The sequence below is a fragment of the Camelus ferus genome, chromosome 19 (genome assembly GCF_009834535.1).
Source record: "Camelus ferus isolate YT-003-E chromosome 19, BCGSAC_Cfer_1.0, whole genome shotgun sequence".
NCBI lineage: Eukaryota > Metazoa > Chordata > Mammalia > Artiodactyla > Camelidae > Camelus > Camelus ferus.
Genome location: NC_045714.1, coordinates 23,644,689 through 23,659,293, shown reverse-complemented (window position 1 = coordinate 23,659,293; position 14,605 = coordinate 23,644,689). Strand labels below are relative to the sequence as shown.

The window sequence follows — 14,605 nt, the reverse complement described above, 5'->3', positions numbered from 1 at the left end:
CCTAGACAGTTGGAATTTTTTTTGTTTTCTAAACAACAGAACATGTATTACTTTGGCGGGCAGTTAACTTCAGAAATTTTTCTTCTGAAAATATTAAGGAAATTTTAAGTATCCAGTCACCAGTAACTTGTCTTCATGAATCTCCCATAACTGAGGGAAAAAATGAATTTAACTAACTTTTTATATTACTCAAAGAAGTCTCCAATGAAAACAACCTAACAAAATCACAGGCTTCTTCACAACTCGTTAATGTTGTTGGGAAACACTGGTCACATAATTGATGGTTGATTAAACAACGGTTACATGTCATTTAAGAATAAATGAACATAAACTCACAAGTATTTTAAATGAAACAGAGAAAAGAAATACCTCAAGTTCCACCAGAGCTGCAGTCACCGCATCTGTCGCAAGAGCGCCGGCCTGCAACTTCTCAATTGCCTGGAAACCAAGGGGAGAGACCATTCACTGTAAAACCACAACCTCTCCAACATACCCAGAAGCGTTCCAAGAGAGTAAAGAAGTACAGGAGACATTTAGAGTTAATAAAAATTGATCACTGGAATTCCAATCTGTCCTTCAAGACATGAATGAGTTAGGTTTAAAATAGGCAGTGGCTCAGGATGATTCATGCTATAGCTCACTTAAAATTATTCATATTAAGACAAGGAATAAAATCTAGCTACTAAAGGCAAAGTGCAAGGAATTTAGTAAGTGAAGGGGCTTCATTCATCGCAGGGCAATTCAAATAGCCATAGAAATTATGTGAATTCAGTTTTGAAATAGGAATTTGTATTTTATATAGATAACTGAATCTCAGACTAGGCTAACAATTTCTTCTCCCACTGTTACTCCTCTCCATACCCCCAACTATAAAATACAGTGACTCAGTCACAGAGGCACTTCTGAATCCTGAAATGGAAGCATACATTTGACAAAAGCATTTCTGACACTATAATGCATTTTGCACTGAGAGAAACATATCACATTCTTTTCTAATAGAAACTACAGCGAGTAAAGGTCACTAAAATCACCTTGCTTCTTAGGAATGCATGAGGACAGGAAAGAAAGAGAAGGAAGGCTGATTTTAAATGAATTACTGAAGCTCCAATTTAATCAACAAACAGAAAGATCAAAAACTAAGAATTCTATTCCTCATTAAACTTTTAAGAAGTTTATTTCATTTACTGCATAAACTGAAGAGGCTGGTTACACACCCTAAACGTATTAGGTTTCTAGGACTACAATCCTATAAAAGTAAACCACTTTTTTTCACATAATGAAAAGATTTCACACTTTGAAAAATAAGATAAAAAAATAAAATAGCTTAGAAAACATTTAGCATTATAAATTTAAAAAAAATAAAATAAAATCCCTATAACAAAATATTCATTTATGGCATTTTCATAAGAAAAAGCTTGGATTTCGAATAAAGTATAATCTTCTTTAAATAGTATGTAAATATAAATGAGAAGAGCTGAGAGAGACCCATATTTACTTGATATACAATATCCAATTAGCATTCTACTTGCATAAAAAGTAATGGAAGGTTTGCCTACAAGAGTACAGAGTCAGGATCAAAATAAAAATAAACAATATTTCTTCTGAGCCCATTCCTGCATCCACATTAAGTATTCAACAATTTAGCAAAACCTCAAAAACCAAAGAGGAAAAAAAAAGCACAACTGAGTACAAGGGCAAAGTTAAACTCAGGAACGACAATGAATTAGCCACGATACAAACTACGTGATGAAAAACAGAAGGATAAAGTACAAGATAATCCCCCTAAGAAAAGCACCCATTTTAATTTTTTATTATTTTTTTCATCCCTTCATAGAAAGACACATTGGCTGCCTCTGAGCTGTTCTCCCTACCCCTTCTACCGAGCTCAACGCCTTTGCAAAGATTAAAAGATATATGATTATGTGCCCACAATTCCAAAAATACAGACTTTAATCTGGAAAAAGAAGGAAAAGATCTAAACACGATTTGGAGAATAAAAAACACAAAACAGAACAAAACAAGACCCCACAAATACGAGCAAAATTATTTTGTGGTCCAAATCAAAGACCATCTTATAAATCGAACCTTAAAATTTTGAACTTCAAGGTAAAGCTGCTTTATGGTCAAAACTAAAATGTTTTGAGCAGGCAGAATACATTCTCTTCATACCTTTTGACAAGCTCGTTTGCATACATGTTTATATTCCTTGGCTTTGGATTCAGAATGATAACCTGCACCTGTAGTGAAAAAAGCAATCGTTAGCTATCATTAAGATACCTGGGACCCTGCTTATATTATATAAATAGTTCATATAAATGGATGCTCTCCTAGTGACAATAAAACTATTGCCCCAAGTGTACAGAGTCTTAAAAATGTAATAGTTTCTTTCTCCACCGTAAGCCTTTTTAATTTACCTTACCTCCTTTTTCAAAAGCTATCTTCCTGCCAGAGGCACTATTTCTATTTCTAAATAGCTCATGTCCCTAGAGAGGCTTTGCCAAGCTCACTTCTCCTCCAGTTCTTTTGGCTGGAGTTGATAGCCCAGGCAGTGTCAAGGACAGAGTCCCTTCAAGTTCCTCTCTGTTGACCTCTGAAAAGTACCTGCCAAAAATTTTAAGAGTAACTTCAAAAAACTAGGTAGTTTCTAAACAACATTTGAAGTTGAGGGGTGTCAATCCCATCGGTCCACAACCACCACCACCACTACCACTCCTACCCAAACTTTTCCATTCTCTCACCCCCTAGAATGTAACTCTGGGTGTCTCTGAAACCTCAGTGATGGTATATTCACAACTTCCAATTAGAAATCCTGTTGCTCTCTGGCTCTTAATCAAACACCAGCAACTTCCTAAGAGGATGGCTCTGAAATTTGTTTCCCTAAAAGGATTAATACTTGTTTAGTTAGGGATTTGAGAATAATGTAAATAAAAAAAGAAACCAATATAAGAGAACTTCAACTCTTGTGACAATTAGGCTTCTCATCAAAATTCTTTTTAATCTTTTTTTTTTTTTGGTGGGGGGAGGTATAATTAGGTTTATTTATTTATTTTAGAGGAGGTCCTGGGGATTGAACCCAGGACTGCACGCATGCTAAGCATGCGCTCTACCACTTGAGCTATACCCTCCCCCCTCTCATCAAAATTCTTAAACAGAGTTTTGAAGCACCCCTTCAGCCCCCATCCTCAGCTACTGCTGGGCCCCACAGGTGTCCAACTTAGGGAAGGTTAAAGAACTATATTTCTAAGCTTCAGGGCTCCTCCTGTGAGACTGCAGACTGTGACACAACCTTAACCCACCTTTCCTCAAGGCAGAGAAAGAACTGGTCCAAGAAGCTATGGTTAAGGGACCCATGAGAACAGAAAAGATGCCCAAACAGGAATCCATAAAACATGCAAATTCCAATCCTATTTCTCAAAAGAACTCTGAAACTTCATAGAATCTGTGTCAATATTTAACAGAACTTTCTTCATGATTCTCTAATAAATGATCTCAGGTCTTAGACAGGTCTAAGACAAGAGTCTTAGAACTTGGGTCCCAATCTTTTAGCAGTGTTTCCCAAAACATGGGATACCACAGCCAAACAGACAACTTTAGTGTATGGATAACAGCATTAATAACATCAACATGTAAATCCTCTGCTTAAAATAGGGAAACCGTCTCAGCATGTTTCCAGTATACCTTTAATATCTGATTAAATCTCGCTAATTCTTCTATTTAACAAAGGAAAAGGTAAGCTTAGGATCGAAACCACTGACAGGAACAGGATCTAGCTAAAATTTAATCACAATGGTTCTCTACATTGTGTTAAGTTATTTTCTCTTCCTGCAAGTGATACTGACATTCCACTTAAAGATAAGTTTCACCTTTAAAATTTTAAGGGTAAGAAGTGTTTAGTTCTTTAATATTAGGTAAAAGCATAGGTAGTTTACAGATCTGGGAATAAGCAACAGTCTACTCAAATGACTAAAATTTGAGTTCTTAAAAACAATAATAAACAAAAGTTTTAAAATCTACACTGGAATTGAAATTTTGTTCCTGAAACGTATAAGATATATACTTCTGCATAATCAATCACTCTATTTGGCCTTCTAATAATTTAGAAGGGGAAGGTCAGCCTTAATCCACACAATTCCCTGCCATAATCCAGACCTCCTCCAATAACAGCTGGTCCCCAGCACCAAACTTTGTCTAAGAGCCACTACTATCAGGTGTGTTTATGAAAGAGGAGGGCTATCACCATGACTGTCCCAGAAGGCAATCTTTTCCAACTAATCAAAAGCTCCATGCTGTTGCTTGTTACACATTTCAGGCCTTTCTCGTACATTTTTCAAAGACTCGTTCTGAATAAAATACCTCACTGGGTCCTATAAAGATGCGCCGTCAACATGGTATACTAGAAAGAATAGTGGGCTAGGAATCTGAAGGCAGGAGTTCCAGCCCCAGTCTACATCTAACTGAGTTCTTTCTATAAATTTACCCCAGTTCTTTGAAAAATCATTTGAAAGAAAATAAAACTGAACCTGGTTTTTTTTTTTTTTTTGGCCATATTCTCCTGTACCAGATTCTGTAAGGCTTCCCAAGTCGTCCAGTCTAGATACAGCCACAGGTTAACGACCAGGCAGAACTCCAGTTTGATAAGAAGAAACCAATTCCTCTCCTCACCCCAGATCAAAGTTAATCTCACTCGTATCCTGCTTGACTGTCTGAGGAAAGTTTAAAGGAGATCCAGCCATTCCTTCTTCCTTCACAGAGGCCTTGAACTTCAGACTCTAAATGTAGGCAAATAGAAATGACTGAAGAAGAGGAAGGAAGGGCTGCACTGCTTGGAAACCCAAGACACTTCAGTGACGGGGACCCAGGCGTTGGGCTTCACTGTGTCTATCTTCAAGGTCCTCTGCAGTGGAGATTACAGGCTGATGCAGTGCCAAGAGCACGAGCCTGAGTCTTAAGGGCCCAATTAAGGGTCTGTCAGCCTGGCTCTTGTACAAACTAGCTGTGTGGCTGAAGCCATTTCATCACTCTAGTTTTAAGGTTCCTCATTTATAACATTAAGAAGGCAAACTAGCTCTAAGACTGTAAATTATACTCTAAGATGGCCAAAGCCAAAAAAAGAGTCAATAAAATTTTTTCAGCAGCATTATTTTCAAAAATACAAACCAGAGTTTAAATAATTACATTGCCTGGTTTTAACAATACCTAAATATATCTATTATATGGGGGGAAGTAAATAATAGAGCAGCTGAGTGAAGAAGACAAAGGAAGAGCCATCATTATAACATTTTCCAAATGTGGAGTTAGGGGAGGACCTCACTATACTGAAGTCAGTCTCTTTGGTTCCAACTCCTCTGGCAGTTTGCCTCCTCCAAATTTGAAATTCAATTCTCAGTGTACTTCCAAGGCAAGGGGGAAAAAAATCATTTTCATCTTACAGCTCACCCACTTAGAGCTTACCTGCATGCACCAGCACAAAGCCCCCTCGCTTCTCTTTATGGGACTGCTTTGTTTCCAGCTCTTTGGCTGATATTTTAACAGCCGAAACCTGAGATGATCTGGAAGGCAGCCCTTCTCCAGAACTCATCCCCTTCTCCATGGTCATTCTCCAAGATCACCATCTTCTATTGGAAAAAGAGCATACTTCCACCCAAAAGTAATTGCAGGAGAGGAATTACCCTAAAGGAAAACAGGCAAAGATGGTATGCATTTCTTTCCACTAACATGCACATAATTATAAGAAATTCATGCAAAGATAACTTTCAAAAAACCTAATCTTAAAGTTATTTAACTAGCTGATACAAAGAATACAGAAAGGTTAGAATTTAAATCTCTCTGTCCACTGACAGTAATTGCTGGAAGTCATATAAACAAAAGAACTGTTATAAAAAGTCTTCATATTGAGCCCAAAGATATTTTATCTTTAGTTTTATCTATGTTGAAGAAAACCTCAACATAACTTAAATATCACTTTCTACTCCCTCCAAAACAAATGCTAATTATCTCAAGGACATTCTAGAACCACAGGCACTGCTGGCAACATCACTGAGCCTTGATATAAAGCCTAGATTGCTGCTCGTTTTTTTTCTCCAGCTTTACTGAGATACAATTGACATACACCACTGTATAAGTTCAATGGGTATAATATGATGATCTGATACATGTATACATATGTATAAAATGATTACCACAACAAGGTTAGTTAACACATCCATCACCCCATATAATTACAAGTTTTTGTGTGTGGTGAGAACATTTAAGATCTATAGATCTTAAATTGCCTGCTTAAAGAAACGAAGCAAGGGACAGATTTACACCTGCCTGTGAAGAACCTCTTCAGAAAAAGTTTAAAGCTTCACAGGTCAACTGTACAACACAAATGCTAACAAAACTATGACTAAACCAAGAAATTAAAATAACACTTGTGCAAATGCTTGTTAATTTTCATGAAAGCATTATTTCTGAGGTTCTCAAAAGATAAATAATAAAATATAAAGTTTAATAAAAAAGAATTACAGGCAACTTACACCAAAAGTCTCTAATTTTTCTCAAGCTCACAAGCTTCTAGCAATCTTGGCTTTATAACTATAATGATGGCAGAACACATTTCAGACTGGGGGAAAATGGAGCACTTAAAAATCAACACACAGAGATTTAAAGAAAAGCCAAGAAAGAGTCAAGTGGTTGAAACTACTTAAGCACCTAGATTCACACTGTTAGGTAAAAATCTGTACCTTATTTTAAATTGAGAAATGGGGAGAAGCACAAGTCTTTTCAAATATAAAACATAAATACTTTTATCTTTCATTCACAGTTCCATATTTCTGTTTTGTTTTGAGGTTTTTGTGGTGGGTTGTTTTTTTGTTTTGTTTTGTTTTGTTTTGATATTTTACAGAAGAAATGGTCAACAATGGATTGAAAAACAATTTTTAAGTTGGTCCTTCACAACAGAGATGGTCTGTGAAGCGCTGCAATATGGTATTTTACCTTCCTTTAAATCCTGGTTTAACAGTCTATTTAATTTTATTATATATCATTTTATTTGAAGGACATAATAATTTTAAATAATATATATAAATATATATATACTGGTGTGTGTGGTGGGTGTGTGTGTGTGTGTTTACATATATCCATAAATGCAGGAAAAAAATTTTTGATTACAAGAGTGCTGAGGTTAATTAAGTAACAGTGAATTTAATGTCTGTTTTTGTTTTCTTTTGTGGTGGTAGCTGTCTGAGGATGGATTTCCTTCCAATGAGTTCACGAGTTTCTGTCTTAATTACTTTTACCTGACTTGAGGTATTTCTCTGAGATAGGTTACTATTTATTCCTGTGTCTGCTGACACAGTCAGTTTAAATGATCAACAGTTCATCTGCCAGTCTACACAGGCCATGATGTCTGACCCTGCCATGAAAGGAGCTTGGGACCACCAGCCCCACAAACATAGTTGTGTGAAAACTCAGACTGGAAAATTAAAGCTCCACTTCAAATGAAAACACATCCAAGCAGTATGAGTTATAAAACTTACTCAGACTCACTGTCATCAGATGCATTTTTTTCATGAATAACAAATCAGAATGTCTACATTTTATAATGAATAAGGTTTGATGTAATGGGCATTTTAACATATGTGAGAGATTTTAAAATATTGCTTCTCAAGCTTGTCTGAAAAAAATAAAATGTGGTAGATGAATTAATATGCTATTTCTTGCACAATCTACCATTCCTCCAAGACTATCCGAAATGTATTTATGTAGCAAACCATGTCATCTCAATAAACTCCTCCAAAAATGCTGGCCCCAAAGTTTTGCTGGATTGGGAAAGGAATTCAAGTAGACAGGCTATCCAGTGTACAACTCTGGCCTCCAACTCCCAAAGGTTACTGAAATATTTTTAATTCAATTAAAAATGAAGCAATTTCTACTCCAACATCAGTTTTTGTTTAACTCAGAATTCATTAAAGGTCTGACCTTCCTAACAGAGTTCCAACAAATGTATAAAAAAAAGACAAAAAAATAAATTAAATAAAAGGGACAAGTGGGCAAATCCCACTTTACAGAAAAATTATATAATAGTTTAAACAGATCAAAAGATGCTAAACCTCACTCAAAAGAAAAATGCAAAATAAAACTATACTCAAATATCATTTTTTAACTTGGATTGGCAAACAAACAGAGAAAAAAGGTAAGATGACATCATGTTTTGAGGCTATAGAGAAACAGGAGCTCCCATACATTGCTAGTAGTGGCATAAATTAGTACTACTCAACAAGGGTAACTCAACTCAATACAGCTAAATCAACCAAAACTACAAACACACACTGAAGGACTGTCTGCAACAGGGAAGATGGACCAACACCATGTCCTGATGGGAGGTGGTAAAAATAAAAGCAGCCCTTAAAAAAATGAGGACATTCTTGATATACAAATACGAAATGACCAGTCTTGAAGACATTTTGGTAAGTAAAAAGAGCATGGTACAGAAATAAATGCAGTACCATATTTCAAGGGAGGGGAAAAGAAATAATTCAGCTAAATATACATGCAAAGTACAATCTGGAAGAATATACCAAAAAATATTACACTAGTGATTACCAGAAGATTTGGGTGACTGGTGGGATGGAAATTTCACTGTTCACCATTTTATACTTTTTGATTTTGAACCACCTGATTGTATCACTTACCAAAAAAAACCTTTTTTATTCATTTATTTATTTATGATAATACAAGGTAACTAGCCAAGTCCAAGTTCTAAAATAGGGCAAGCCTATGCGATCCCACTTCAAAGCTTCAGGAAGAGGAAATGCCATATTCTCAAAACCCATCCCAACTAGGGAACAAATAGACAAAAACATGACCAATCAACAATACTGGCCCAAGGGGTCTTTTTTGTTTTCATTTTTCTGGATCTTGAACTTCTAGGGCCATACAAACCACAGATAATCCTAATTTTAAAAAAATAAAATTAGTATTTGATCTCTATAGTTTAGACTAAGGAGTAAAAAAATAAATCGTGACTGTAGATTAATATCAAATATTCCTGTGATTTTTTATCACATTTGTAGTTATTAAAATCGTTATTTGAAATTGATGAAGCATACTTACATCAATATATTGATCCATAGGAAAAAAAAATGTTTAATGCTTCAGCTAGGCCTTTGAGGTAACACTCAACACAAAAGGTTTCCAATAAAAGATGTATAAGCATGTTAGTTTTACACAACAGAAAACAATCTTATAGATCACTTTTATAATGCCTATATTTCTGAATAATATGTTTGAATATGGACACTTTGCAATTTCCTACCAGTGATGATATTAAAGTTCATTTTATTATTTCTAAAAAACACTGGCAATGTGTCCTTCCTCTGCTATAGTTGCTTGAAAAGTCAAACATAAAGTTAGCATATGGCCCAGCAATTCTACTCCTAGGTATATACTGATGAGAACTGAAAACATGGCCACACAAAAACTTGTACATGGATATTTAATAGTAGAATTATTCACAATAGTCAAAAAGTGGAAACAACTCAAATGTCCATGAACTGATGGTGGTTAAACAAAATGCGGCATATTTGGACAATGGAACATTATTAGGCATAAAAAGGAATGAAGCACTGACACATACTACAGCATGAATGAACCCTGAAAACAGTGAAATCCAACATGAAAAGCCACATATTGTATGTTTCCATTTACATGAAATGTCCAGAGTAGGCAAATCTAAAGAGACAGTAAGTAGGTCAGTTGTTGCCTAGGGCTAGAAGGATAGAGGGGAATTGACAAGTGATTGCTAATGGGGGACAGGGTTTCTTTGTGGGGGGAGGAATAAAAATGGTCTAAAATTGATTGTGGTCATGGTTGCACAATTCTGAATATACTAAATACTATTGAATTGTACACTTTCCATGTGTAATCATATAATAAATGAATTATACCTTAAATTTTTTTCTGGGGGGTGGGGTATTTCTTGCTTCCCATAAATTGTATCTTCACCCATAAGATGTATCTTTTCCAAATCACCAAACCTAATGTCCTTCTCTTAGTCTTCTGGTTACAACCTTTGATTCTGCAGACCCCCTGTTCTCTTCGGCAATCATGCCAGTCTACTAATCTGTCTCTTCAGGGACCCTCTCACCCCTTCCAGCTTTGTCCTCTTGCATGACTCCCAGACAGCCTGTCTGTCCATGGACTTATTCTCCAATGTCTCTTTCAGCAGCTTCATCCACTGGCAACCTTTCAAACTATCCCCTCTGTAAGTCAGATGATTCCTAACTCTTAGTGTTTTGTCTCTTGAGCTGTGGCCACAAGTCCACTGGATAGTTCAGCCTGGATCCTCCTCGCTAAGGCCTACCCAAAATAAATTCACCTTTCCCCAGAAATCTAGATCTTTCCACATAATAGCACCATCCTTTTCTAACTCACCTTGTAGTCATCTTGGACTGCACCCAGTTTCCAAATCCTATAGATCTCTTCTTAAGCATTTAACTTCCTTTGCCCTACTGCTTTGACTCTTGCTCAGCTCACATACCTCTTAGCATAAGTGTTACAAAAAGCGTTTTAACTTTTCTTCCCAAATCCAGGCTATTGTAAAACAATCATCTACAAAAGGTGGCCAAAATAAATCTCATAAAGGACAATGCCAATCAAGACAGATAGCATGCCAAAAGACATGAGCAGGCAATACATAAAAGAAGAAATACAAACAGGATATCCAATATTAAGGAAAGAGTATTCAAAGAAATACAAAAAAAAGAGAGAAATCTTTCTGACAAGCAGTGTACTGCCAACATAAATAGATGTAACTATTTTGAAAAGGAATTTGTCAGAAAGTATCAAGAGCCTTAAAATGTATCATTTTGTATACACCATCTCTCCAGAGATACTCCATATAGGAACCAATCTATGCAGACACAAATAACTGTACCACGGACTCCTCTAGAGAGAACTGGGAGACTGGGGAAGAGGGAGGGGCAAGGATGAAAGGGAAACTTGATTTTCTCCTAATAACCTTTTGTATTTCAATTTTTTTAAAGCTAGGTATTATTTACTAAAAAGAGAAGATTTAATTTGGCTGTCTCTGAGATCAAGATGAATATAAATTAACTCGATTATCAAGGCCAGAAGAGAAACTCAGAATAAAACCAGTTTTTGCTTCAGAGACCTCTGATTTAAGGTCTAAATCTTGACTCCATTTCTCTCAAAGATTCCTTCATTTTCCTACTGCATTTGATGACACTTTTTGTTTTTTCTTTAAGCCATTTAGAACACTACCACATGTCCTGTTTGCCTCTGGTATTGAAGTTTTTCACTCTAGATTTACTTAGTCTTTTTAGAAGCAACTGAAGGAGGAAGGAAGTCATGGAATCCATTCATCTTACAGCAAAAGGCTTTTAGAGAAATCCAGCCCTTAAGCTATAGCAACTGATGAATAAAGAAGCATTTTGTTGCTCTTAACATCATCAGATTGAAGGCTTAATGCCTCATTAAATGAGCTCCAAACATACATTCCTCTTTGACCCAGTAATTCCACTTCTGAGAACACTTTCTACCAAAATAACTTTAAATACAGAAAAGGTTTCATGCCTTTCATGCTGTGTTTAACATAGGATAATTTAGAAGAACAAAAATCTGGGAGCAACTTAAATATCCAACATAGAGAAATAGTTAGGAAATGATTATTTATTTATGGTCAACTGGTTTTTGAAAAAGGGTGCCAAGGCCATTCAATGGGGAAAGGACAGCCTTTTCAACAAATGTTGCTGGAAAAACTGAAGAGCTACATGTCAAGGAATAAAGTAGGACTCCTATCTCACACCATATACAAAAATTAACTCTACATAGATCAAGACCCAAATGTAAGAGCTAAAACTATATAAAACTCTTAGAAGAAAACATAGGGGTAAATATTCATGATCCGGAATTTGGCAATGGTTTTACATATGACACCAAAAGCGCAAACACCAAAAACAGATAAATTAGATTTCACCAAACTTTTAAACTTTGCGCTTCAAAAGACACCCCTACAAAATGGGAGAAAAATGGAAGAAATATTGCAAATCATATATCTGATAAGGGACTTGTGTCCAGTATAAAGAACTCTTACAACTTTAATTTTTAATTCAATTTTAAAATGGGCGGGGGGAGGGTATAGCTCAAGGGGTAGTGCGCATGCTTAGCATGCATGAGGTACCTCCTCCAAATACAAATAAATAAATAAACCTAATTACCTCCCCCTCATAAAACAAACAAACAAAAAGCAAAAAAAGTGTTAAAAATTTTTAAATAAAAATAAAAATGGGCAAAGGAATTAAATGGATATTTCTCCAAAGATACACAAGGGGCCAATAAGCACAGGAGAAAGATGCTCAACATTATCAGACATCAGGCAAATGCAAATCAAAACCACAGGATATCATTTCACAACCAACAGAATGGCTATGGTCAAAAAGACAGACAGTTAGTGTTAGAAAGGATATGGAGAAATCAGAATCCCCATATCCTGCTTGTTCAGGCCACTTTGGGAAACAGCTCCTCAAAAAGTTAAACAGTTACCACATGGCCCAGCAATTCCACTCCTAGGTATACACCTAAGAAAACAGAAAACATATGTCCACACAAAAACTTGCACATGGATGTTTACAGCAGAATTATTCATAATAGTCAAAATGCAGAAACATCCCAAATGTCCACCAACTGATGATGGATAAACAAAATGTGGCCTATTTACATAACAGAGTATTATTCAGCCATAAAAAGGAGTGAAGTAGACACATAATACAACATGGATGAAACCTGAGAACGCTAAGTGAAAGAAGGTGAACAACAAAAAGTCACATATTATATGATTCCATTTACATGAAATGTACAGAACAGGAAAATCCATAGACACAAAGTAGATTAGTGGTTGCCAAGGGCTGGGGGAACAAGGAGAGGGGAAATCCAATGGGGAGCGACTATAATGGGTAGAGTTTCTTTCTGAGGTGATGAAAATGTTATGGAATTAGTGGTGATGGGTGCACAACTCTGTGAATATACTAAAAACCACTGAAATTTACAATTTAAAATGGTGGATTTTATGAATTACATCTCAAAAAAAAATCACTCCTTCCAAGATGCAATGTACAAAACGTATGCTTTTTAATTAAAATCATATTTTATACACATACATTATGATTCTAAGTAGGTTAAGTATATGCTATAAGGGGAGGGTAATAGCTCAGTGGTAGAGTACATGTTTAGCATGCACGAGGTCCTGGGTTCAATCCCCAGTACCTCCATTTAAAAAAAGAAAGAAAATTAAACATATATATACACATATATATATATATATGTGTATATATATTATATATATATACACACATACATACATACATACACACACTATTAAAAAAATGTAGAAAGAGATCAAAATGCTTGGTTGGTGGAACCACAGATGATCTCTATTTAAATATTTCTGCATTTTCCAGATATTCTTTAATAAGCATGCACTGCTTTTTAATAGTGAGGGGGAAAGCTTTATTTAAACAAAAAAGCAAATTACTAAACTCCCAGGTGTATGAAAATTCCTTAGCTTAGTATACAACGATCTCAGTCACATGGTCCCCAAAGTACCTTTCATTCCCCTCCCCTTACAGAAGCGAATCAAGTTGAACTCCCTCCTTCCGGAAACACGATGCGCTCTGTTTCCAGGGCACCTCCAGTTCCTGTTTTCCACCCTCCTCTCCAGTTGCTCCTGCTCCATCTTCTCGGTCCTTTCCTCTTCCTTCTCCTCCACCCGAGCTGTAAATGCTAACGTCCCGCGGGACTCTAAGCAGGCCTCTATCACACTACGGGGCTGCTTTGGCCCCCACCGGTCACGCAGGACCAGAGCGCGCACCCTCGGGGTCTCTGCGAGCCTCAAACTCGGAGGAACTCGCCGCCTGGCACTGCAAAGCGGCTGAAGGACTGCAAGGACTCTCCCACCCCTCCACACACACACAGACAGTCCCTTCCACGGAGAGGGGATGAGGCCGCCAAGCAGCCGCCGCTGGGAAGGGCACAGGCGCGGGCCCCACGCGCGACCGAGACTAGGGGACGAGGGACCTCCCGGGTCTCTTCCTTCAGCACAGCCCCCAGCAAGGGGCGTCCTGCGCGCCGCCCGCTCCCGGCCCCGGAGAGCACGTCCCAGCGAGAGCACGGCGCCCGGACAGAGGCAGCGCGCGGCGGAGGCAGCGGCGCGGACAGCGTGAGAAAGAGGGACACTCACCCGAGTCAGTCCCGAGCTCCACAGCACCGGAAGTAGTCACCCTCCCGTTGCCAGGGTGAGGAAGCGGGGGTGACGTTACGCTTTCCCATTGGCCGTGAGCAGAGCCCCGTGGCCGGAAGCAGGCGCCCCACGCCGCTCTGTCTCCGCCCTCTCCTCCGGAGCGGCTCACCTGGCAGTGGAGGTGCCGCGAAGACACCACCTGGAGCCTCCCTGTGAGCTGCGCAGGCGCCGTGGCCTCTCTCTCGTCACCCCGCCCCTTAATGAGCCAGAAGGATGTGATCTTCTGATCTGAGTGGTTGGCAGACCGGCGGTGTGATACCAATTGATATTAAGCTAGTCATCATTTATTGAGGTGTCACTTAAAAG

At 37.6% G+C, this 14,605-nt stretch overlaps 1 protein-coding gene across 5 annotated transcripts in view; it reads right to left on the bottom strand.

The window, feature by feature from the left end:
- Positions 1-14,318, bottom strand: part of TASP1 (taspase 1) — a 261,474-nt gene extending 247,156 nt beyond the window's left edge. For all 5 annotated transcript variants that reach the window (XR_004313102.1, XR_004313103.1, XM_032461813.1 and 2 more), the window contains exons 1-4: positions 14,240-14,318; positions 5,452-5,670; positions 2,170-2,237; positions 370-438 (exon numbers count right to left, since the gene is read on the bottom strand). Coding sequence is in view for 3 of the 5 variants with exons in the window: in XM_032461813.1 (XP_032317704.1) it covers positions 370-438; positions 2,170-2,237; positions 5,452-5,596 (282 nt within the window). In the remaining 2 variants the exon portion in view is untranslated. The remainder of the gene's footprint in view (positions 1-369; positions 439-2,169; positions 2,238-5,451; positions 5,671-14,239) is intronic.
- Between the last annotated feature and the right edge of the window lie 287 nt (positions 14,319-14,605).